The sequence below is a fragment of the Orycteropus afer genome, unplaced genomic scaffold (assembly GCF_000298275.1).
Source record: "Orycteropus afer afer isolate SDZICR_OR568_19922 unplaced genomic scaffold, OryAfe1.0 scaffold00001, whole genome shotgun sequence".
NCBI classification, from domain to species: Eukaryota; Metazoa; Chordata; class Mammalia; order Tubulidentata; family Orycteropodidae; genus Orycteropus; species Orycteropus afer.
Window position 1 is genome coordinate 16,090,737 of NW_006921588.1, and position 23,332 is coordinate 16,114,068.

Below are 23,332 nucleotides of genomic sequence, written 5' to 3' on the forward strand. Positions count from 1 at the left end.
CCTTCCAAGGAGTGGCTGGTAGGTTTGAACCGCCAGCCTCCTGGTTAGCAGTCAAGTGCCTTAGGCACTATGCTACCAGAGCTCCTCCCCATCCCTAGTAACCACTAAAAAATGCTCCTTTGTGAGTGTAAACCTTTCCTTGACTTGTTATAATGTTCACTCATACATTATTTGCCCTTCTATCATTGACTTATTTCACTCAGCATGATGTCCTTCAAGTTCATCCATGTTATGAAGTGTTTTATGGATTCGTTATTATTATTTAATATTGCATAGTATTCCTCTGTGTATATGTACCTTAGTTTATTTATCCATTCACCCATGGATGGGCACTGAGGTTGTTTCCATCTCTTTGTTATTGTGAATAGTGCTGTGATGAACATGATTCTGCTTATATCTATCTGTTCATGTCCCAGCTCTCACTTCTCTAGGATATATACCCAGTAGTGGGATTTCTGTATCAAATGCTATTTCTATTTCCAACTTTTTAAGGAAGCACTATACCATTTCCATACTGGTTGCACCATTTTAAGTCCCACCAGAAGTGTATGAGAGTCCCAAGCCCTCACCAGCATTTGTTGTTTTCTATCTTGTTGATCTTTGCTGGGGTGAGATATCTCATTGTTGCTTTGATTTGCATTGCTCTAATGGCTAATGATCATCAGCATTTCTTTATGTGTTTCTTGGCCATCTGAATATCTTCTTTGTTGAAGTGTCTGTTCATGTCCTCTACCCATTTGTGAACTGTATTGTTTGTCCTTTTGATGTTAAGGTGTTGAGGTTTTCTATAAATTTTAGAGATAAGTCACTTGTCGGATATGTCATTGCGAAGTGTTATTTCCCAGTCTGTAGGTTCTCTCTTTGCTCTTTAGGAGAAGTCCTTTGATGTGCATAAGAATTTAATTTTTAGAAGGCCTTAGTCATTTAATTTATTTTCTGCTTTTGGTGCATTTTTTATTACATTTAATAAACTATTTATGCCATAAGTTAGGACCCCTAAGTTTGCCCCTATTTTTTTTCTAATGATTTTTATAGTTTTAGATTTCATGTTTTAGGTCTTTGATCCATGTTGAGTTTGGTTTTTTTTTTTGTTTGTTTGTTTGGTGTGATGTGAGGTATGGATCTTGTTTCATTTTTCTGCAAATAGATATTCAATTTTGCCAGCATCATTTGTTAAAGAAACTGTCTTTTCTCCATTTAATGGGTTTTAGCCCTTTGTCAAAGAGTAACTCTCTATAGGTGGATGGATCCTTTTCTGCATTATCAGTTCTGTTCCACTAGGAAGTTGTGTCAACACCCTGAGACAGTTTGCCTTTCCTTTCTCTCATTGTGGCTGTGACTGTGTCCTCATGGCATTTCTGTTTTTCACAATCACAACCATCTACTTCTCTTCTTTGTGCCCCAAACGTATGCTCACAAGATTAAGCTGTTGACTCTCTAAAGTCCTATCTAGCAAAGGCTGTGGTTTCAGAATTACTAAATGTGCATGGACCAACGGAGCTTCATTTTGTGAAGTATGTACATGACAGCTGATGATTTAAAATAAGACTTATGAAAGTATGTCAAGAATAAGTAAAAATAGATTATGGTATAGAATCTTATTGTATTTTGAGTAAGCAGGAGTTCACAGAATGCTGTTAAATGATATAAGATAGTTGATGTAGAATATATATACATACACACATATATACGTGTGTGTGTGTGTGTGTGTGTAAAAGCTCTGGTGGCACAGTGCCTAAGCCATCTGACTGCTAACCAGAAGGTTGGCAATTCAAACCCACCAGCCACTCCACAGAAGGAAGAGACAATCTACTTCTGTAAAGATTTACTCCTAGGAAACCCAATGAGGATCTCTATGAGTTGGAATCAAGTTGATGGTAGTGAGTTTGGTTCCAGGCACTCCTCAGAAGGAAGGTTGGGCAACCTACTTCTGTAGTGATACTGCCTTGGAAATCCAAGGAGGGGTCGCTATGAGATGGGTCTGACTCGATGGCACATAACAACAACAACAACATATATGAGAGAGAGAGAGAGAGGGAGAGGCAGAGTGGTTAATGATCTGTTGCTGCTGTGGGGAAACCAAAAGGGTTTTTTTTCCCCCCTTCCCATCTAAAGTTTTGATATTTTGGATAAAGATTTTAGTTATTCAAACTCTTCTGTTCTGTGGTGGTTCTTCTACCAGTTGCTTCAGAAATCTGAGCAAAAGATAAAGCCTCAAACATATATTACTTTCATAACATTGTCAGTTCTGTTTATTCTTAAAAACCAAAACATAATGAATTCAATAAAGCAACAAAAAAGGTAGGAGTTTGGCAATCTAGAATAGAAACTTCTCAGCTTGGTCATTTTTTATAATTCATACACATATCAACCACACATGCATCTTCAAAGCAGCATGTCAAATCAATTTTAAAAAGTCTCTCAATTTATAAATGTACTCTGATATTTCTATGTAGTTTTATATATAATGTAATACTTCTCTGCACAGGATGGCCAAATGAATTAGAAATGTGATTTTAAAAAAACCCCATTGCCATGGAGTAGATTCTGACTCATAGGACCCCTGTAGAGTTTCCAAGGCTGTAATACTTGACAGTAGATTGTGTCATTTTCCTCCCAGGAGACAGCTGGTGGGTTTGAACTGCTGACCTTTTTATTAGCAATCAAGTGCTTTACCCACTGAGCCATAATAATTAAGATCCAAGCCAAGAAAAAGAAATTGAAAAAGAAAGGAGGAGGGCTGGTTATCAATGGCTCTTTTAAAACACACCATCTTTAAGATGAACGATTATGTAGAAAGTTTTACACACAGTCTGAGAAATGTTCCCAAGGCTTTTTACTTGAGGAAGGGAGGTCTACTACAGTGACTGCAGGAGACATTTCACATAGACGTAGTGTGGTTCCCCAGAGAACCACTTGGAATCCTACTCTGTACCTCAATCGGAGCAGCCCTCCTTTTATGTGTTAAAGGTAATGGGAATTCACTTAAGATACCATTTGCATCAAGGGAACCTGCAGTTAAAGTACAATTTGTGTACTTGGTTCTAATGGAAAAACCCCTGCTGGTGAAGTCAGGGAATAGAGTTCTAGTTTTTGCTGTACCACGGTATAATCCCAGTATAACCCATGTGTGACTCCAATTATTATACAGTATAAACTATAAAATCTGTGGGACCTTGGTTTTTATGTAAAATAAGGGTGTTGGAAAAAATATTAGTTTTCTATCAGCTTTAAAAATTTTGTACATGACTGAGAATTTTATGTGGAAGAAGGAAAAAAAAACATGTAGATAATAACGTAGTTAGGAATAAACCTCATGCTGTTTATCTGAACATGAAAATAAATGAGTACTTATTGTGCACTTCCACTATCAAGTGATTTGGCTATGCTTTCTTAGTTATTTCAGAGAATACATAATATTTTTTATTACAGTTTTCTTAGGCAAACAAACAAACAAACAAAAATTTGAAGACTAGATTGTATCCTTCTAGAGTGGTCAGTAAACAAACACAATTATCTAGTAACTTGTGTTTAAGTTGGGGACAAAAAGGCAAACAACCATGAACACCACATTGGACTAACTTTTATTTCAAGAAAAGATACACTTTCCATTTCACTTTCTTAAGTTTAGACCTAGATCCTTCCCAGTTAAATTCCAACTGTGAGACTTACGTTAGAGTTTGCTTTCCTTCAGCTGAACTCTACCTGATATGTTAATAATCTAGTCAGTGGATTCTATAAACCTTCTGTATCAATAGGTGAGCATTAAAGATTCAGCCTTTAGCTAAAAGATCCACAATATGATCATTGTGTGCAATTTTTCATAAACATGCACCATTTGTTCTAAGACAAGATTGTCAGTTCCTAGATCTAAATGAGCCAAGACGGCTGCAGAAAAGAGGTTTCCTCTTCTGAAAGCTGTGATCTCTGGTTGTAATTAGAGTTTCAGAGGTATAAGAATATGTCAGTATGCAGTTCATATTTACTTGCAAGACAGGATAGAGTAAACTCTCTTGATTGTACTAACAGGGTTAAATCAAGTACTATCATGATTATTTGCCTTTGTCTTCTTTAGTTCAATTTTCCATTTGTTGAGACTTACACTGTTGAAGCAGTAAAAGTTCAGCAAAAGAATAATATGAGTGAGCACAATCCAGAAGAGGAAAACGGACCTCATGGGATTGCTCCAGAAAACAGTTTCCCTTGGAATGTAGATGGTGACTTAATGGAAGTGGCATCAGAGGTCCATGTTAGGTAAGTCTGCTTTCTGGCTAACTTATATGTCCATCAGTAGACACAAAACCAATAGTAAAATAAAGCCTTATTTTCTCATACTATTTAGGCAGTTGTTGTTGTTGTTGTTATTTGCCATCGAGTCGGCCCCGACTCCTAGCGACCCCTCCTTGGGTTTCTGAGGCAGTTATCACTACGGAAGTAGGAATGCCCAACCTTCCTTCCAAGGAGTTAGTTGATAATAATTCTTTCAGTAAGTCAGGGAAGCATGAAAAGACACATGTATAATTTTGAAGAAATTTTCACCAATTGTTGTGTGAAGCCAAGATCTTTTCTTTGGTTATGAGTCTCTGGCATTCTTAATTATTTTTCTTCATACACTGTACAGATAATATATGTCTACAATTTCAATTTTATAATTTTAAAAACAGATTAAGGTCTTAAACCTTTGAAAGATATCTGAGTGATGAATTCTTGTTGTTGGGTGCCATTGAGTAGGTTCCAACACATACTGACTTTATAAACAAAAGAACTAAACATTGACTGGTCCTGCACCCATTTGTGGTACTTCTGTTAGAGTGGTACTAGGTAACCAGAACAGAATATGGTACTGAGAGATGGAGTGCTGCTCTGCCAGATACCTAATGTGGAAACAGGAGTGGAGTGAGTCCTTGACCTGAGACCCTGGCAGAGAGATCCCAGCACATGGCATGAGAGATAGCAGGAGCAGAGCTGCAACCCAGGGTTGAGGAGCTTTCACCCAGCCCATAGAGCCTGGCATTTGAACTTGGATTTAAAGCCTCCAAATTGTAAAAATAAAGTCCTGTTTATCAAGCCATTGCATTTGTGGTATATTCCTGTCAGAGTGGCACTAGGTAACCCAAACACCATCTATTCATGGAGCGTTTTTTTTTTTTTTTTGGCCAATGCCATTAGTGCAGCTTGGACTTTTTCTTTCAGTACCCCTGGTTCTTGATCATATGCTGCTTCCTGAAATGGTTGAATGTTGACCAGTTCTTTTCGGACAGTGATTCCGTGTATTCCTTCCATCTTTCTTTGATGCTTCTTTTGCCCATAGAACTATCACTATTTCAACTTGAGGCTTGAATGTTTTCTTCAGTTCTTTCAGCTTGAGAAATGTCAAGCATGATCTTCTTTTTTGGTTTTCTAACTCCAAGCCTTTGCACATTTCATTATAATACTTCACTGTGTCTTCTTGAATCACCCTTTGAAATCTTCTGTTCATCATTTCTTCCATTCAGTTTAGCTGCTCTATGTTCAATAGCAAGTTTCAGAGTCTCTTCTGACACCCATTTTGATCTTTCTCCCTCTTTTTTTAATGACCTTTTGCTTTTTTCAGTATGATGTCCTTGATGTCATCCCACAATTTGTCTGGTCTTCAATCACTGGTGTTCAATGTGTGAAATCTATTCTTCAGATGGTCTCTAAATTCAGATTTGGTAATAATCAAGGCTGTATTTTGGTGGACTTATTTTAAGTTTCTTCAGCTTTAACTTAAACTTGTATAGGAGCAATTGATGGTCCATTCTATGGTCAGCCCTTGGCCTTTTTTTCACTGATGATTTTGTTCTCTATCACCTTTTCCACAGATGTAGTTTATTTGATTCCTGCGTATTCCATCTGGTGAAGTCCACATGTATAGTTGCTGCTTAAGTTGTTGAAAAAGGTATCTGCAATGAATAAGTCATCAAAAACAAACAAACAAGCAAACAAACTCACTGTCGTTGAGTGGATCCTGACTCATAGCAACCCTTCCTTGGTTCTCTGAGGCTGTATCTCTATGGAAGTAGATTGCCCAATCTTCCTTCCAAGGAGTGGCTCGTGGGTTTGTACCACCAGCCTTGTGGTTAGCAGTCAAATGCTTTAGTCATTACACAACCAGAGCTCCTGAATAAGTCATTACTCTTGCAAAATTCTATCATATGATCTCTGGTATCATTTTTATCACCTACACCATATTTTCCAACTCCCCAGCTTCTTCATTTCCAACTTTCACATTCCAATCACCAGTCATTATCAATGAATCTTGATTGTATGTTTGCTCAATTTCAGACTGCAGAAGTTGGTAAAAATACTCAATTATTTTATCCTTAGTTTTAGTGGTTGTTGCATAAATTTTAATAATAGTATTATTAAAAGATTTTCTTTGTAGGCATATAGATATTATCCATCATTGACAGCACTGTACTTGAAGACATATCTTGAAATGTTCTTTTTGGCGATGAATGCAATGCCATTCCTCTTCAATTTGTCATTCCTGGCATAGGCGACCATGATTCCCTGATTCAAAATGGCCAATACCTGTCCATTTCAGCTCACTAAATATGAGTCGGGGCCGACTCGACGGCAAACAACAACAACAACAACAATGTGTAGAATATTCATCTTTATGCAATCCATTTCACTTTTGATAACTTCCAATTTTCCTAGATTCATACTTCATACATTCCATGTTCCGATTATTAATGGATGTTTATAGCTGTTTCTTCTTATTTTATGTCATGCCATATCATCAAAAGTTTTACTCCATCCACATCATTAAGATCAACTCTCTTTTAAGGAGGCATCTCTTCCCCAGTCATATTTTGAGTGCCTTCCAACCTGAGGGGTTCTTCTATAATCATGGTATCAGACAAGATTCTACTGATATTCATTAGGTTTTCAGTGGCCATTTTTTTTTTTTTTCCCCCAGAAGTGGTCCTGGCCACATCCTTCTTCCTTGTCTGTCTTAGTCTGGAAGCTCTACTCGTCTGGGTGACCCTACCTGTATTTGAAATACCAGTAGCATAGCTTCTAGCATCACAGCAACACACAAGCCACTATTGTATAACAAATTGACAGATGAGTGGTGGTGAATCTCTTTAGATGGTTCCAATTAACAGTTCAACCCCAAGTCTTTTACAGTTTCATCTCACCCATAGTTAGCTAATACTATGACATTGTGTTCAGTCACTTTTAATGAATCTTCCTAAAGCATGCAACTTAGTTTACGTAAGAAGAAATTTTCATGTTATTTAATTAAGCACCAAGACAATTGGCATGGCAAGTTTAGAAACATGAAAACTCGTTCTTTTTAAGAACTATGACTCAATGGGCACAAGAAGAGTGCAGTGGCACCAGTGGTAGCCCACTAGATGTGAATGCTTAGTAGGCTCAGGTGATTATGTTTTACAGAGGCATTGGGAGCATTAGTTAGGAAGTTAGTGAAGAATGATTTACAGTAATTGCTAGTGCACATGTGTCAGGCCCTTCTGTTTTTCCAGCCTGCAACTCTGGAATACATCAACGCATGTTCTTTTGGTTATCAACAGACTTATACTTGGCATTATGTGCCATACTCCTAAGTTGTATCTGTGTATACATGTATGTATGAAAAAGGCCAAAATGATGGATTTATGAAATAATAAATTATAAATATTATTGTTTTATTTACAGATTGCATCCAAAACTTATTTGTCTTTATGGAGGAGTCATGGAAGAAATGAATGACTCCAAAGCAACATGTAGTTGTTTATAAAAGAATGAAGAAATTAAATTTGGATATGAAAGAAGTCATGCTTTAAGCAGATATCCTAATAGAAATATATAATTTTAACTTATTTTTTAAAAGAAAGTAAAACTGCTATTTTTGATGTTATAAAAATGAAATTTTGGGCTGTCAAAATCAAGATGAAAAATAAGACATACACCAAAACAAACTCTAGTTTTGCAGAAGTGTTTATTAAAATGAAAAAGAAACATTTCATGTACTTACAACTTAAGAATCATTATGATATGTCCATATTTAACCTAGATAATTTCAAAGTAAAACACTTTAGATTTGTTTTTTGGGATTGAGCTCATTAGTTCTGTCATTAAATTTCTTATAGACTTGTAAGAAGGGACCACAGAGATCATGTTAGAATGCCCTGATTTACTTATGCAGTCACTAATCCAAAGAGGTTAAATTTCAAGGTGACACAGCTTGTTAGTGATATAACCAGAAATAGAACAATTGTCCCAAGTATCTTCAATGCATAGACTATTTACTACAAAAGAATAATCCATGAATCTTCCCCTCCACACACTCACCCTCTACAATCAATGAATCCTTTAAAGTGACTTGTACAATCTTTTAAAATTTTTCTGAAAATGAAAAGTTCACTTTTCGTACTTTTAAATAAAATTCTTAAAGTCTATAAAAAATTTTATTTCAAACTATACAAGAAATATCTTTCTAACTGGGCAGAATTTGGCTTAATAAATAGCTGTGTTCCTTCTGCACCAGAGAAGCTGTGTAGGGCAATCACAGCATGTTTTCAGCAGAGCTAGTAACACCTGAAACATTCTTATTACCGAATAGAAAAGAACCAAATTTAAATGTCTTCTGGGTTCTTCCCTGAGATGGCAATTCTAAATTTGGGCTTGCTTTTTCCTCAATATTTCCAGACATTCTCCTTCAAGAACTAATTAGCTTTTTATAATGATCTCATTGCCGTGGAGTAGATTCCAACTCATAGCGGCTCTATAGGACACAACAGAATGTCCCAAAGGGTTTCCAAGGCTGTAAATCTTCACTGAAGCAGACTGCCACATCTTTATCCCACGGAGCAGCTGGTGGGTTCAAATCACCAATCTTTTGGTTAGCAGCTGAGCACTTTAACCAGGTTACCACCAGGGCTTCTTTTTATAATGACATAAGCATAAAAAATATATTTTTGCTTAAAAAGTGTTCTTTAAAAATATTATATAAATTTAATCATGTTTATTTGTATGGGTCCACACTGAGTTCAAGAGGCTTCATGTTCCTTGTCATTGGATTTGACTGCTCAAAAGCCTCCACAAATCTCTGTGCATTCCTCAACCTCAAGCCACCAATCACAGACTGAAGACTTGTGGACAGATAACTCACATGAATTATGAACTGTGAAGAAGAGAGACAGCTGGTGGCATAGACTTCATAGAAAGAAATCTTTTCCATAACAGTAAAGATTGTGCTCTAATTTATCTATTTGATCTCTTTACCTTTCAATACAGATTCTTTGAATGTATCCACAACTTTATACATGTATATCATGGAATGAATTGCAGTACCCCCAAATATGTGTCAACTTGCCTGGGCCATGATTCTCAGTGGCTTTGAAGTTATGTAATAATGTAATTGGGCAGTTATGTAATGAAATAATCATCCCTCATGAGGCGATCTGATGTGATCAGCCAATCAATTGTAAGGGGATTAGGGTGGGATGTAACACCCTTGCTCAGGTCACAGCCCTGATCCTAAGTAAGGGGAGTTTCCCTGAGTTGTGGCCTGCATCACCTTTCTCTTGCAAGAGATAAAAGAAGAGAGGAGAAAACAAAGGAGGGACCTCTGCAACACAAAGAAAAGCTTGGAGTGAAGAGCATCCTTTGGACCTGTCGTCCCTTTGCTGAGAACCTCCTAGACCCAGGGGAAGATTGATACCAAGACACATGGGAATCCCCAAGGAACACTGTGCCCACAGATAGTGAAAGGAGATAAGTCCTTTTCCCCAGAGCCAACAGAGAGAAAAAGCCTTTCCCTAGAGCTGGTGCCCTAAATTTGACCTTCTAGTCCCCTAAACTGTGAGAGAATAAATTTGCTTCTTAAAACCATCCACTTGTGGTATTTCTGTTATAGCAGTACTACATAACTAATATATATATATATATACACATATATATATATGAATGTATGTATATTTATATAAAAATACAGATACAGGACATCCAGATGAAATTATATTCTACTGTTAACAGAGTCAAGTTCTTATTATGTATGAAATAAATATTACAAAAATGACTGTATTTGCAAATGAAAAGGCTTTACTTAAAGATAAATTATTTCAACTACAGAATTAAAGAAGTTCATTATAAAATAGAATCTTATATAACAATATTAACAACAAAACACTTAAAAATATTTCAGGCATCACTTAAACATATTTCATGAAAATTTTGAGGTCACATTTATTTTCACTGTATACATGTTAAATCGGTATTTTTTAGTTTATAGTTAAATTTATGAATTTTGTTTTTCTGTTTCCATACAAAAAAGTATTTTATATGTCTGTTGAATACATATTTAATGCTTATATTTGAAGACAAAAGAGTAAGAGCCAAACAAATATTTGTGATTTTCTTAATTTTTGAGGACAGTTAAGATTTTATACAGTACATAATTTTTAGTAAATATTGGCTCTTAATCATTGTTTTTACAGTTTTTAGATTTTTTTTTAAAAAAAGTCATCAATGAGGTACAGTTTTCATAATTCATTACATACATCAGTATATTTCTATTTCAAATGTTAGCTAAAGTGCAACATTCACATTCTGCTGTTGCAGAATACAAATGAGAATCCTTAAGTATAGTTTTTTTTATAAACAAAAACTTTGACTAAGAGGGTTTTATTATTATTTTATTTACTCCTGGGTACTTGGGAGAAAGACCTGGCAATCCACCTCTGTGAAGATTACAGCCAAGAAAACCCAATGGAGCAGTTCTACTCTGTCACGTGGGGTTGCTATGACTCCGAAATGGCTTGGCTTGATGGCACCTAACAACAGGAAAGACCCTTGACAACGTCGTGTCTAGGAGGACCGATGGATTTCTACCTATGTAAACGCATGTATTCTTTTAAAAACATGTACATACACAGAAAGAGAAAAATAATCATAGCTATATAAACAAGACTTATCCAGAAGCCACCTCATTAAAGTCAAACCAGTGTACACGTTCAGTCTGAAGTTTGCTCATCAGGTCCATGTATTTGTAGCTTGGTGAATAAATGGTTGTTGAATGAAAGGCTGTAGAAAATGTGTTACACATAAATGTCTTTGAAGATAATTCTGCTTTAAGTTAATGATGGTCCTTCTTTACTCATTAGAGAACTTGTGAACTGACATTCGAAATATTCTGTGAAGTATTTTTAAAGAACTTGTTTCAAATAAGTTTCAATGATGTATCTGGAAGCAACCCCTGCTCATTCAGTGGAGTTTATTTTACCAGGACAAGCATTTGTGGTAACTACTGTTTCTTTGAAAGGCAAGATAGTCCAAGGTCAAGATTTCTCCAATCAAGTCGTTTACTTCCTCAATGTTATTCAATTCAGATAACAGTTTTATTTCAATATAGCTTCTATGGATTACTTATCTTGAATAAATTGAATGCTTTAGTGTTTTTCTATCCATTTAAGATTTGAAAGATTATCTTTGGATATGTTAAATTATTACTTTTACAGTTATTTTCTCTCAAAGAGCAATCTTGCTTGGATTTTCACTTACATTAAGGCATAATGTGTCCTGGAAGTACACTGAAAAAGTTGGAATAAAGTTCATGTTTTCTTGTAAACAGTGTCTTAAATTTTTTTAGTATAACCTGAGTGTGTTATCAGTTTTCTCAATTTGAATGGAGTCTTTAATCATCATTATTGCTTTTACTGTTCACATAACTCCAACTGTCTCTTCTGTTTTCTTCTTGCAGGATAGCTTTGTATTGTCTTTTGAAGAAGCCAGCCTGAAAACAGCATTGCATAGTTAACAATCTACAAAGTTATAAACATATTACACCTGTATCAAATATCTGAATGGCCAACACCAGTATTTTGTAAACTGTATCCCTTGTAATACTAATTATGAATGCTATTAACAGTTGTAATTAGTAAAAGTTAGTATGGGGAATATTGGGTTAAATAGTCATTTTGTTGTTGTTACTGTAGGACTTTTCAGTCCTATACCCAGCCTCCTTCTCCCTTCTCTTCTGCATCTTTTCTCTTAAGACTGATATTCAATAAAATGTGCAATGCTTTAAAAATGCTTTTTTAAAGGAATATCCTTTCAAGTTAGTGCTATGATTTGGCCATTTTTTGAAAATAAATTATCTTCTATCAAGAAGGTATACCTTTCTGAAAGACTTTGGTATTGAAATTAGGAGAAATATGGTATCGATACTATATATTCCTTAGGAATTAAAAAAAGTTAACTTTAAAAATACTAACATATTTTAGTATTTTAAAATATTTAAACATATTTAAATAGAATAACTTGGAGCTACACATTCACTTTGGGAAAATCAAGAATGTCATTTTAAGTGTTTAATATCAGCAATTAGTAAAGACTTACCTTCCACATAACATATGAAATCAATAAAAGTAAAATAAGTCCAAGTAACAAACTACTTGAAATAATTGCTATGGTGAAATAACGTTTGGGTTTTTGATGATGTAGTCCTTCTAGTAGAACCTACATGAATTAAGCAAATTGAAAAACAAAAACACAAAACAAAACACCAGTTTAGAAAAGTGATTGTTTTTCCTTTGAAGCCTCTCTACAATCCCCAGTAATACTTAGAGCAACCCAAGCAATTCTCTTGCTCGTTCTAAGAAAACCAGGGAAAACATTGGTAGCTGTTTAACAGAAACAGTGAACAAAATGAGCTTTTCCCATGGTCCTTCCTCCAATCAATCCTATTGTCTCTAGGACGAAATTCACCTCCCTGAAGAACGGTGTCCTGCTCTCCCGTCGGTTGTGGAAAATGCCAGTCGGGGAAGTATTTAAGACTTAGCATTGCATAGTTAACAATCTATAGTTATAAACATATTATGCCCATATAATAAACATAATATACCATATTATCCTCCACAATCTTATCTTATCTGTCCACAATCTGCTTTTGTGACTCAGGTCCTCAACAGTAGGTGATTACAAACACCCTAGTAATGCTATTATTTCCCTATAATCTTACTGTGCCAATTAAAAAGGTAATACATCTTACATATGCAATGTTCTCATCCTTGTTTAATTCAATAAGTTTTGAATTTGGCTCTGGAAAGGCTGCTGCTTTTATTTCAAACTTGAGTGCTGACGTCTCATCCTGTTTAATAAAAGGAAGATCATTTTATCCTGAACTACCATTTTATTTCATGAAAACATACATTAATAGATATGAATTCTTTGTCTACTATTTACAAGTTATTACATTTCATCTCTCCCAATTTATTTCACCACTTGTAATTGACTACAATGCAGTGCTTTCTTTGTTACCAAAAATGTGGGTCTTGGTATTAATTTATATGGCATCATTTTATCGAAACTCTTGTATTAAACATGGCTGTTCTGCAAATAACTTTTGATTTAATTATTTCATAGACTACAGTAAGATGAAGGTGGCTAGTATACATTGCATTTATTTTCTGGATCCTGAATTTGTATCCCTAAGTGAAACTTTCTTCACCTTATAAACCTTTCCTCATATCCATCTGTTTCAGGCTCATTATTTCTGTAAATAATGAGTAGATGCTAAGGACACTGCTAAATGTCCACAATGCACAGGACAGCTCTTTCTCCCCTGATGAAGACTCATCTGACCCATAATGGCAGTAGAACCACTGTCGATAAAATTGGACCTACAGTAAAACAAGGCAAACTATAAAATGTTGAATGACCCAAATGTTGATGGTCCAAGAACTTAGTTTTTAGCAACCAAACCAAAAACCTAAACTCCATGCCATGGAGTTGGATCCAACTCATAGCAATCCCTCCCTGGGTTTCTGAGGCGGTATCACTATGGAAGTAGATTGCCCAACCTTCCTTCCGAGGAGTGGCTGGTGGGTTTGAACCACCAGCTTTCTGGTTAGCAGTCAAATGCCTTAGGCACTACACCACCAGAGCTCCCAGTTTTTAGCAAAGGTGGAACTAAAACTGCTATCTCTTATTTCCAGGCCTGGTACATCTTCCTCTTGTCCACCGTACTTCATGGTAAGCTCAAATATTCCTCTCAGCACATCATAATCATTTCCTTTGGCTTTCAATGTATCATGCACTATTAATAAGTGCTTTACAAAAATCATCTCATATAATCTGAAATCCCCTGAGAAAAAGATATTACCCATATTTAATGAAGAACAGAACTACAGAGCTGAGGTTCAAGACCAGTTTACCTGTTCCTTCCCAAAAATAAGTTCAAGGTGTATTTAATTATTTTCTATTCAACCTTTCAAAATCTGTATTTTTAAATTACTTTTAGTCTGTGTTTGTTATTTCTGATGAATTTAAATGCTTAAGTTTATTTTCTATGAATCTCTATTTTACTCTAAGCTTTATTAATTACAATAGATTTTTAAGGATAATATAAAGGAGTTTAGAAAGAACATTTATGTAAATGTTAAGGCAAATTTCTTTGATTTGATCAAAGTTCATAGAAAATCAGCATGTTCCCTAAATAGATATGCTAACTAAATATACTCCCTAATTATTCCATAGTTTAATTTATAGTCTGAATTATCTGTTTAATTACTAAAGCCATGTCTTTTAGTCAATATAGTCTGCTGAAGTGAAAAATGGAAACATAATTTTAGAGTTTTATTCCAAATTTTACATTTATTCATGCCTTTTTGATTTGTTGAATGCCTCCTTACTAATCTACCTACATAAAATGGTTAAACTTATAGATTCTATATGAACTTGTCAACAGAGATATCACTATTTGTCAGACTCACCATATCTAAAATGGATGGCCGGCCTTCCAATTGAATGTGAACACTGGCTTCTTTTCCACTTTCCATTTTCCCAAAATTGCATAGGAAATATAAGCAATGTGGATCATCTATTATGCAGTACTTGAAAAAAAGATAAAAATACTACATTAACACAGTGGCTAAATTCATATAAGACTTCAGGCATTTAAAAAAATACCTACAATTGTGTGCTTGGAATTAAAAATCTGCTTTTCTTAGTGGCATTTTAAAAAATTGATCTTTCTATAAACAAAACACAAACATTTGTTTTGTAGATAACAGAGTACTGGAACTGGATCATGTGTTCTCATTCTTACGAACTTCACCTTCTGGGATAGAATGAAAAGAAAGACTCCTAATCACAGTCTTGCTAAATTACATATTTTAGGTGCACTGTAAAACTCAGAGCATTTGAAGATAAGATTGCTTCTCTAGTTTCTTTTTATAAATTCATTAAGATGAAAGGAATGAAATTTAATCTTATGCCACAAAGGCTGGTCAGGTGAAGATAGCATCTTGGTATCCTAAAGGGTCTGCAGGAATGTCTATCTGGCACATAATGAACATTATTTAGATAAAAAATGAACCTGTATAGTATATATTTACTCTGGATATTCCTCAACCATTCAATCATGCGTGTTCCTCACATGCAAGACTATTACCCAAGCTTGTGCTCTCCTACCACTCAGCTGACTGAGTTCAAATCCAATGACTCTCTAAGTATTTCACTCCTCTGTCTTAGCAAGCAAAACTATAACCTGAAAAATTGAAACTTACCAGTAGCCTCTTATCAGTCTTTGACAAGAATTTGAGTATGTCTGTCATGGTCTCCATTGCCCCCTTTTGCTTCTGTAAACACTCTCTTTGATAGTTCTTGAAATAGCATTCCCCAGCAGTAGTCTATGAATTCAGACAGAAAGTAAGAAAAAATTTCCAGTATCGAAAAGAACAACAAAAACTATATGGTTTTTAAAAATCTATTGCTTAACTTTCCTAAACTATATCAACTGTTCCTGAAATTGTGAAATTAAGGCAACGTGGATGATGGAATTTGAACATTAAGATGAAATCAAACATTTCTTTGACTTTGGGCACAAAACAAAACAATAGCATATTATAATAGCATGTCTCAGGGTCTAAATCTGAAACTGAAGTAAAATTTGAAAAAAAAAAATTTAAACCAACTTAGTAGTTTCAAGTTTTTGTTTTGAAACTGGGAAGGTAAAATAATTCAGAGGGAGACATCAAAACCAGAATATTGGTTCTTAAGAAGTGATGTGGATTATTGCTTCCTTTAACAAGGCTCCATAATTTTAACAATTGAATTACTTCCAGAAGTCTGTGCCACAAAGAAAATATATCTAAAATAATTATTCAACAGAGATTGCAAAACTTAGTTCTGTTGTTGTATAAATCAAATGTAGCATTCCTACTGGAATTCTACAGCTCTAATGCAATACCTAATATTCAAAGGGTTCCCCGTTAAAAGAACGGTGAAGTCATAGCAAATACATAGAGTAAAATTGACTGTTTTTAAAAAAGCTCTATTTAGCAATATTACTGAGAATAAAGAATTATTCTACATTTATTAAGACACACATAATAAAGGTCAGGTTGAAAGGAATACATTTATACCTGCACATCTAAAATGTTGAACAGCTTATCGGTGTAGGGGGTGAAAGAATTTGGTACCATTATTTCCATACTAACATTTGGAGCCATGCTATAGCCAGCGTTGATAACCTGATAAGGAAAAATTTTAAAACAATTATTAAGTGTTTTCTATAAATATAAGTATAGATATCAATGAACTTTTAGTTAAACTCAAATGTGCCATGCAACACTTATAGTGGTAGAGATTTGGGGTCGTCAGTTCATAGCAAAAGGAGAGAGGACACCCAGAGTCAGAATTTGAAGTGTTTGTTAATAATTCCAACCTCTAGTTACTATTCTTAGTCATCTCTGTTTTGTATTAATTCAGCCACAGTGTTCAGGCTGATGGCTTATTAAGGAAGAGACTCCAACAATATACTTCAGTATGGCATGGTATATATTTAATAAACCATGATCAATTAGTCTTCATAACACTCCCCTGAGGTGGGCCAGCATTTCACTCTCCAGATAAGGAAAATGCTAAGAGGTGTTAATGATGTGTCTAAGATGAAAGTTAAAAAATAAGAAGGGTTAGAATTAAAACCTAATTCTAAAAATGTGTTCTAATTCTAAATCCTAAGACCTTTTCATAAGATCACTGTGTCAAGAGGATAGTCATCAGCTTTAAGTGAATAAAACCGTATTTCTTATCAGGATAATTATAACGCTAATGCATTAAGAAAATTAGAAAGGGGCAGATTATTGGATTTTAGAGAAAATACAACATAATTAAAATCATATCTTTCAAAAATTCCCTAAGAGGACGATATTTCATTGTTACTGATATATTTTGGGATTCTAACAAGGCTTTCTTTACACTATGAAAAGGAAATACTGCCTTCTGAGAGCTTAACTATAAAACCAATACAATGAGTTAGAAAAGAGAGGTACTCCAATACCTGAATGAAGGAGGATGACTTACAGACTAGACAAATCTTTTGAACGAACGTGACACAGATGAACAAAGGGAATGTCCCTGCATTGGGGATACATGCTAAGCCATGGAGACACAGGGCAGTTGCAAAAGAAAATGTCAGCAGTATGTACCCAGCACTGCCCAGTCTCATGGACAGGTCTTCCCTGATGCCAGTATATGCAGTCTAACCTACAATATGCCTCCATCCCCATTACCTTTTCATCTTTGCTTGAGAGTGAATGTCGACCTTTTGGTCTCATACAGATTTTTTTTTTAGACTAACACCATTCTTATGAATAATATCCTTCAATTTTGTGTGCCATCCTGCTATTTTGCTGAAAGGTGGTCTTCCCAGGGATAGTTTCAGTTCAAGGGTTAAAGAGTGTCTCAGGGTGATAGGGATTCCTCTTATCTCAGTTGGTTCAATTGGTGTGATCTCTTTAAGAATTTGAGTTTTGTTCTACATTTTTCTCCTATTCTATACAGGACCATCCATTGTGATCCCAGTCAGAACAGTCAGTGGTGGTAGCTGGGCACCATCGAGTTCTAATCTCAGGGTAGATGAAGTTATGGCTAGCACAGGCTATCAGCCTTGCAAAATTCTTTGTTCTCTGAGATTTTGGTTACCTTCTTATACTTTTACTCCTGATGAGTAGAGACCAATATCTGTATCTTAGATGGCCACTCTCTCTTAGATGGTTTCATTTGAGACCCCAAATGAGACTCACTTCACTAAGATACAGAATATGAACTTTGTGAACTATATTATGCCAATTGACCCAGATGAAACTATGGTTCTAAGCTTTCAAACATAGAAAACCAATCTCAGAAGATGTTTGGTTACGTCTGAGAAATATCTCTACTTGTGTCTTCAATGCATGTAATGTGCCTGCACACATATATCTGTATTTACACATACATATAGCTACTTCTATCTGTTTTCACTTATGAATACACCTATACCTACTCATATAGCTATAAGCCTATATTCATCCATACACTTATTCTTTTTTTTTTTGGTTTGAGTGGAGTTGTTGCCATCTTTAAATGTTGAATTCTTTAGTAAAGGCATCCTTTTCTCTTTAGTGCTTTTTAGTGACATCATTTACTTTGGTCATTCTTTGCTCATTACACTCATATTTGGTGCCACTTTTCCATCACCCAAAGTAATAAGTATCTATAATCTAAGGAGTGCTGATGGCATAGTGCCTAGGAGCTCTGGTGGTGTAGTGCCTAAGGCATTTGACTGATAACCAGAAGCCTGGCAGTTCAAACTCACTAGGCTTCTACTTCCTTAGAGATACCTCCTCAGAAACCCAAGGAGGGGTCACTATGAGTCAAATCGACTCGATAGCAGTGAGGTTTTTTTTTTTTTTTTAATGATCTAAAGAGTGTTTCCCAACTTACTAATCACCAATGAATACTGGTCTCTATATATCTCTATTATTGTCTTATAAAAGAGGCTTCATACAATGTTTGTCCTTGTGTGCTTGACTAATTTCATTGTTCTTTATGGTTGTGTAATATTCCATTGCATAGTATTCCATTAGGAGCTCTGGTGGCATAGTGCCGAAGGCATATGACTGCTAACCAGAAGGCTGGTGGTTAAAACCCACCAGACGCTCCTCAGAAGGAAGACTGGGCAATCTACTTCCGTAGCGATACTGCCTCGGAAACCCAAGGAGGGGTCACTATGAGTCGGATCTGACTCGATGGTAGTGAGTATTCCATTGCCTGTATGTACTACTGTTTGCTTACTCTGCTATCTATTAATAGACACTTTGGTTGTTTGGTTGTTTCCAATTTCTTTGCTCTTGTGAGTAAAGCTGCAAAGAACAGAGGTGTGCACATGTCTGCTCATGTCACCCCTTTTATGTCTCCAGGGTATATACGTAGGAGTGGGATTGCTGGATCATATGGAGTTCTATTTCTAGCTTCTTCAGGAACCACTATAACTTTTTCTACAGTTCTACCAGTGATGGATAAGGGTTCCATTCTCCCCACCTCCTCATTAACATTTGTTGTTACTTGCTTAAGTTTTTCAAAGATTTACTAAATGATGAGTCACTTGTCACAGGTCCTATTCCTATGGCCTGAAAGGCAGCCCAAGAAGACTTTAGGTGTAGAGAAGGGAGGTGAGAGCTTCCTTTTCTTGGTAATGCTATTGCTTTTAATGGGAAGTATTTCATTGATTTGCATTCAAAAAGCCTTCCCCTGGGCTGATCCTGTTTTCTATATGTGTCTCTGGCTAATTCAGCTCATCCTATCACTTTGCCTGCTCCAAATATTTTCTTTTGCTCCTGCTTACCCTATACTTCCAGTCCTATAAAGAGGCGTGGCTTGAAGACTAGGGACAAGACAATGGGAGGAAAGAAATGAGCACTTAATGTTGCAACTCCCTTCCCACCCTCAGCTGTGCTGGCACCAAGGCTGAGGGGGCTTGCTGAGTTCCCCCAGAATAATGCATGGTAACCTTCTTTCGATCTGTTACAAATCTCAACACAATCAATGTTCCTTACGTGGAAAGTGAAGTTAATTTTCTCTGCCATGCATGCTTGAGGCTCATTTTCCTCATTTGATCCATAAACAAATGAAGTTGGGTTAACAAACCTGATAGAAAGAAATTTACATTTAATTTAATTGTTTCACTTGATAAGGAGTTACAAACACTTTTTACAGTCTGGATTATAGCATACTGAAGAGTCACTATGGAATACTTTGAAGAGCCCTAGTTAAGTGCTCAGATGTTAACTGAAAAGTTGGTGGTTCAAACACATCAGTGGGGGCTTTTTGGCTGTAATTTTTAAGGAAGCAGGTTGCCACATTTTTCTCCTTTGGAGATGCTGGGAGATTCGGCCTTATGGTGACCCCATGTGTACAAAGTAAAACTGTGCTCAATAGCGTTTTCAAAATGTCGTGACCTAGTAGGAGCAGATTAACAAGTCTTTCTTCTGAAGTGCCTCTAAGAGGGTTTGAATCAACCCATCAGCTAGTAACCCAGAGCTTAATCATCTGTGCTACCCAGAGACTCCAAAACCAAATTGGAGATCCATTAAATAGCTGAGAAATTGGAAATGTTCAAATACTGTAGACTGAGGCAATTGAACAGTTGGCACATCATTCCTTGTCCAAGATAATATGGGACATGAGATGTGAATAATGGAATAAGAAAATCATTGAGGGTGGAAAATATACATCCAAACCAAGGAAACAGGCAATTAATTATTATTTTTTTCTTTTTTTTGCCCACCCTCTGAATCTAGATTCCTTGTGCCTTCTCTCCCTTGAATGGTCTCCTCGTTTCCTTGTCTTATATCACAATTTTGATACCAATTCCATCAGTTTCGGATATCGGTATTTTATTTTTATATAATTACATGCCATCTTTCTGGGTAGTTAAAAATGACTGGGGATGGCTTATATTATGGCAACAAGGAAAGCTCATCTATTTGTTCCATATCTAATATCTTCCCTTGTTTTAAAACTGTGTTTAAATGACCAAAGACAGCTTTTGAACAGTTTAAAAGTTTCAGATTAACAACCTAATTTGCAGTGAAATTACTGAAGATTTTCTTAACTCTTTCATTCTTTCTCTAAGAAAAATTTCTTTCTCTAAGAAAAATGATATTGATTTTCTTTCTCTAAGAAAATCCACGTATACACTTGCTAAATTTGTGAGAAATCAGTGAATGCTGGCTCGTGTGCCTTATTTGAGGAACTAAGCAGTCTGATATGTAGTGTAAAGTGGGTACAAAGGTGGCTCTCTTACATCTCAATACATTTGCCACATAAGTAGACATGGGTTCTGGAGAACGGCCATTTGGCCAAGCCCATACTACTTCACGCTTCAACTTGCCACCACCACTGAGTATGATTATGCAAACCGTGCAGTGTCCAGGTCCAGAAGCCTCTGGAGCTGCAGTGTATGACTGACAGGCTGAACGTGGCCCGCTAGAGGCTCACTGGGGCGCTTCCAGGAAGAAACTGCCCCCCAGCTGGGCACTCATTTTTTTTTTTATTAGGATTTGGGTGAAGATTTACAGAGTAAATTCACTTTTCATATAGCAGTTCACATATACTTTGTCTCATGTCATTGACCAAAATTTACAATGCAGCAGCTCCCCTCCCACTTCCTCCCCATAGTTACCTCCTCCCAGTGTCCATCCCTTCATACTCTTCGAGAGGCCCATTTTCTGCCAACCCTGTATATAATCTTGGATACACTCTCCATTTAGACATACATAATTGTTTAGCTTGTTCACCCATCTATCCGTCCCTATACCCATATTTGCTTTCATTAACAACTCAGTATTGTTTTTACAAAGGGGTTCATATTTGTTGTTTGTACTCCCCATGTAACTCTCTCTGTCTTTCTCATCCTCAATGCTGCCATATTGGTCACTCACATTTGGTACATTGCCCTTCTCTTCACCCAAATCAATATTTATCTCTATCTATCTAACAGCATTCCCTCCCCTTCCCTCCCACCCCTGGTAACCAACAAAGAAAATGTCCTCCAATATATAACCATTTCCTTAACTTTTACAATAATGGACTAATACAATATTTGTCCTTTTGTGACTGACTTATTTCGCTCAGCATAATGTCCTCCAAGTTCATCCACGTTATGCGGTGTTCTGCAGATTCTACATTATTCTTTAGCGTTGCATAGTATTCCATTGTGTGAATGTACCAAAGTTTGGTTATCCATTCCTCAGTTGTTGGACATCTAGGTTGTTTCCAAGTTTTGGCTATTGTAAATAGTGCTGCGATGAACATCGGCGTGCATGTATCTGTTCTTGTTATGGCTCTCACTTCTTTAGGGTATATACCTAGTAATGGGATGGCTGGGTCAAATGGTATTTGTATCTCCAACTTTTGAAGGAATCGCCATACTGCTTTCCACAATGGTTGTACCATTTTACAGTCCCACCAGCAGTGTATGAGAGTCCCAATCTCTCCACAACCTCGCCAGCATTTGTTATTTTCTGTCTTGTTGAACTTTGCTACTAGTGCTGGAGCAAGATGGTATCTCATTGTTGTTTTGATTTGCATCTCTCTAATAGCTAATGATCGTGAGCATTTCTTCATATGTTTGTTGGCCGCTTGAATATCCTCCTTGGTGAAGTGTCTGTTCATGTCTTCTGCCCATTTTTTAATTGGATTGTTTGTCTTTTTGTTATTGAGGTGTTGGAGTGTTCTATAAATTCTAGAGATAAGTCCCTTGTCAGATATGTTATTACCAAATATTTTTTCCCAATCTGTAGGTTCTCTTTTGACTCTTTTGGAGAAGTCTTTGGAAGCACATAAACATTTAATTTTTAGAAGGTCCCAATCATCTGGCTTCTCTTCTGCTGTTGGTGCATTTTGAATTATGCTTGGTAGTCTATTTATACCAAATATTAGGGCCCTTAAGTTTGAGCCTAAATTTTCCTTGAGAAACTGTATAGTTCTAGGTTTCACATTTAAGTCTTTGATCCATCTGGAGTTTGTTTTTGTGTGTGGTGTGAGGTACATATCTTGTTTCATTTTTCTGCAAATGGATCTCCAGTTTTGCCAGCACCATTTATTAAACAAACATTCTCTTCCCCACTTAATGGATTTGGGGCCTTTGTCAAAGATCAGCTGACTATAGGTTGGGCACTCATTTGAGAGCAGATTAAAAATAGTGAACAGATAAGCAATGGATAAGGAGCCCTGGTGGCACAACGGCAAACACTTGGCTGTTAACCAAAAGGTCAGTGGTTGCAATCTACCCAGCAGCTTTGCAGAAAAAAAAGCCTGGCTATCTGCTCCTGTAAAGATTACAGCCAACTCTGTGGGACGGTTCTACTCTGCCATACAGTCACTATTAGTCGGAGCAACTCCACGGCACACAAAAGGCAAGGGATGGTAACACCAGGATAATTGTCAAGAGACAGAAACAGCATGTTATCCTTTTAAAAAATACATTTGGACAAGAGTAAGGTAAAAAGCAATGGAATTTAAAATCAGCTCT

The 23,332-nt window shown here is 36.1% G+C and overlaps 2 protein-coding genes across 2 annotated transcripts in view; one reads left to right on the forward strand and one right to left on the reverse strand.

Annotated features, from left to right (window-relative positions):
* The window catches only part of CERKL (ceramide kinase like), a 169,105-nt gene extending 161,334 nt beyond the window's left edge, over positions 1–7,771 (forward strand). Inside the window, exons 12-13 of the mRNA XM_007935956.2 lie at positions 4,076–4,254; positions 7,690–7,771. Coding sequence (XP_007934147.1) covers positions 4,076–4,254; positions 7,690–7,771 — 261 coding nt within the window. The remainder of the gene's footprint in view (positions 1–4,075; positions 4,255–7,689) is intronic.
* Positions 7,772–11,668: 3,897 nt separating this feature from the next.
* ITGA4 (integrin subunit alpha 4) overlaps positions 11,669–23,332 on the reverse strand; it is a 104,507-nt gene continuing 92,843 nt past the window's right edge. Inside the window, exons 22-28 of the mRNA XM_007936194.2 lie at positions 19,854–19,944; positions 16,401–16,508; positions 15,543–15,665; positions 14,748–14,867; positions 13,025–13,123; positions 12,373–12,492; positions 11,669–11,767 (exon numbers count right to left, since the gene is read on the reverse strand). Coding sequence (XP_007934385.1) covers positions 11,669–11,767; positions 12,373–12,492; positions 13,025–13,123; positions 14,748–14,867; positions 15,543–15,665; positions 16,401–16,508; positions 19,854–19,944 — 760 coding nt within the window. The remainder of the gene's footprint in view (positions 11,768–12,372; positions 12,493–13,024; positions 13,124–14,747; positions 14,868–15,542; positions 15,666–16,400; positions 16,509–19,853; positions 19,945–23,332) is intronic.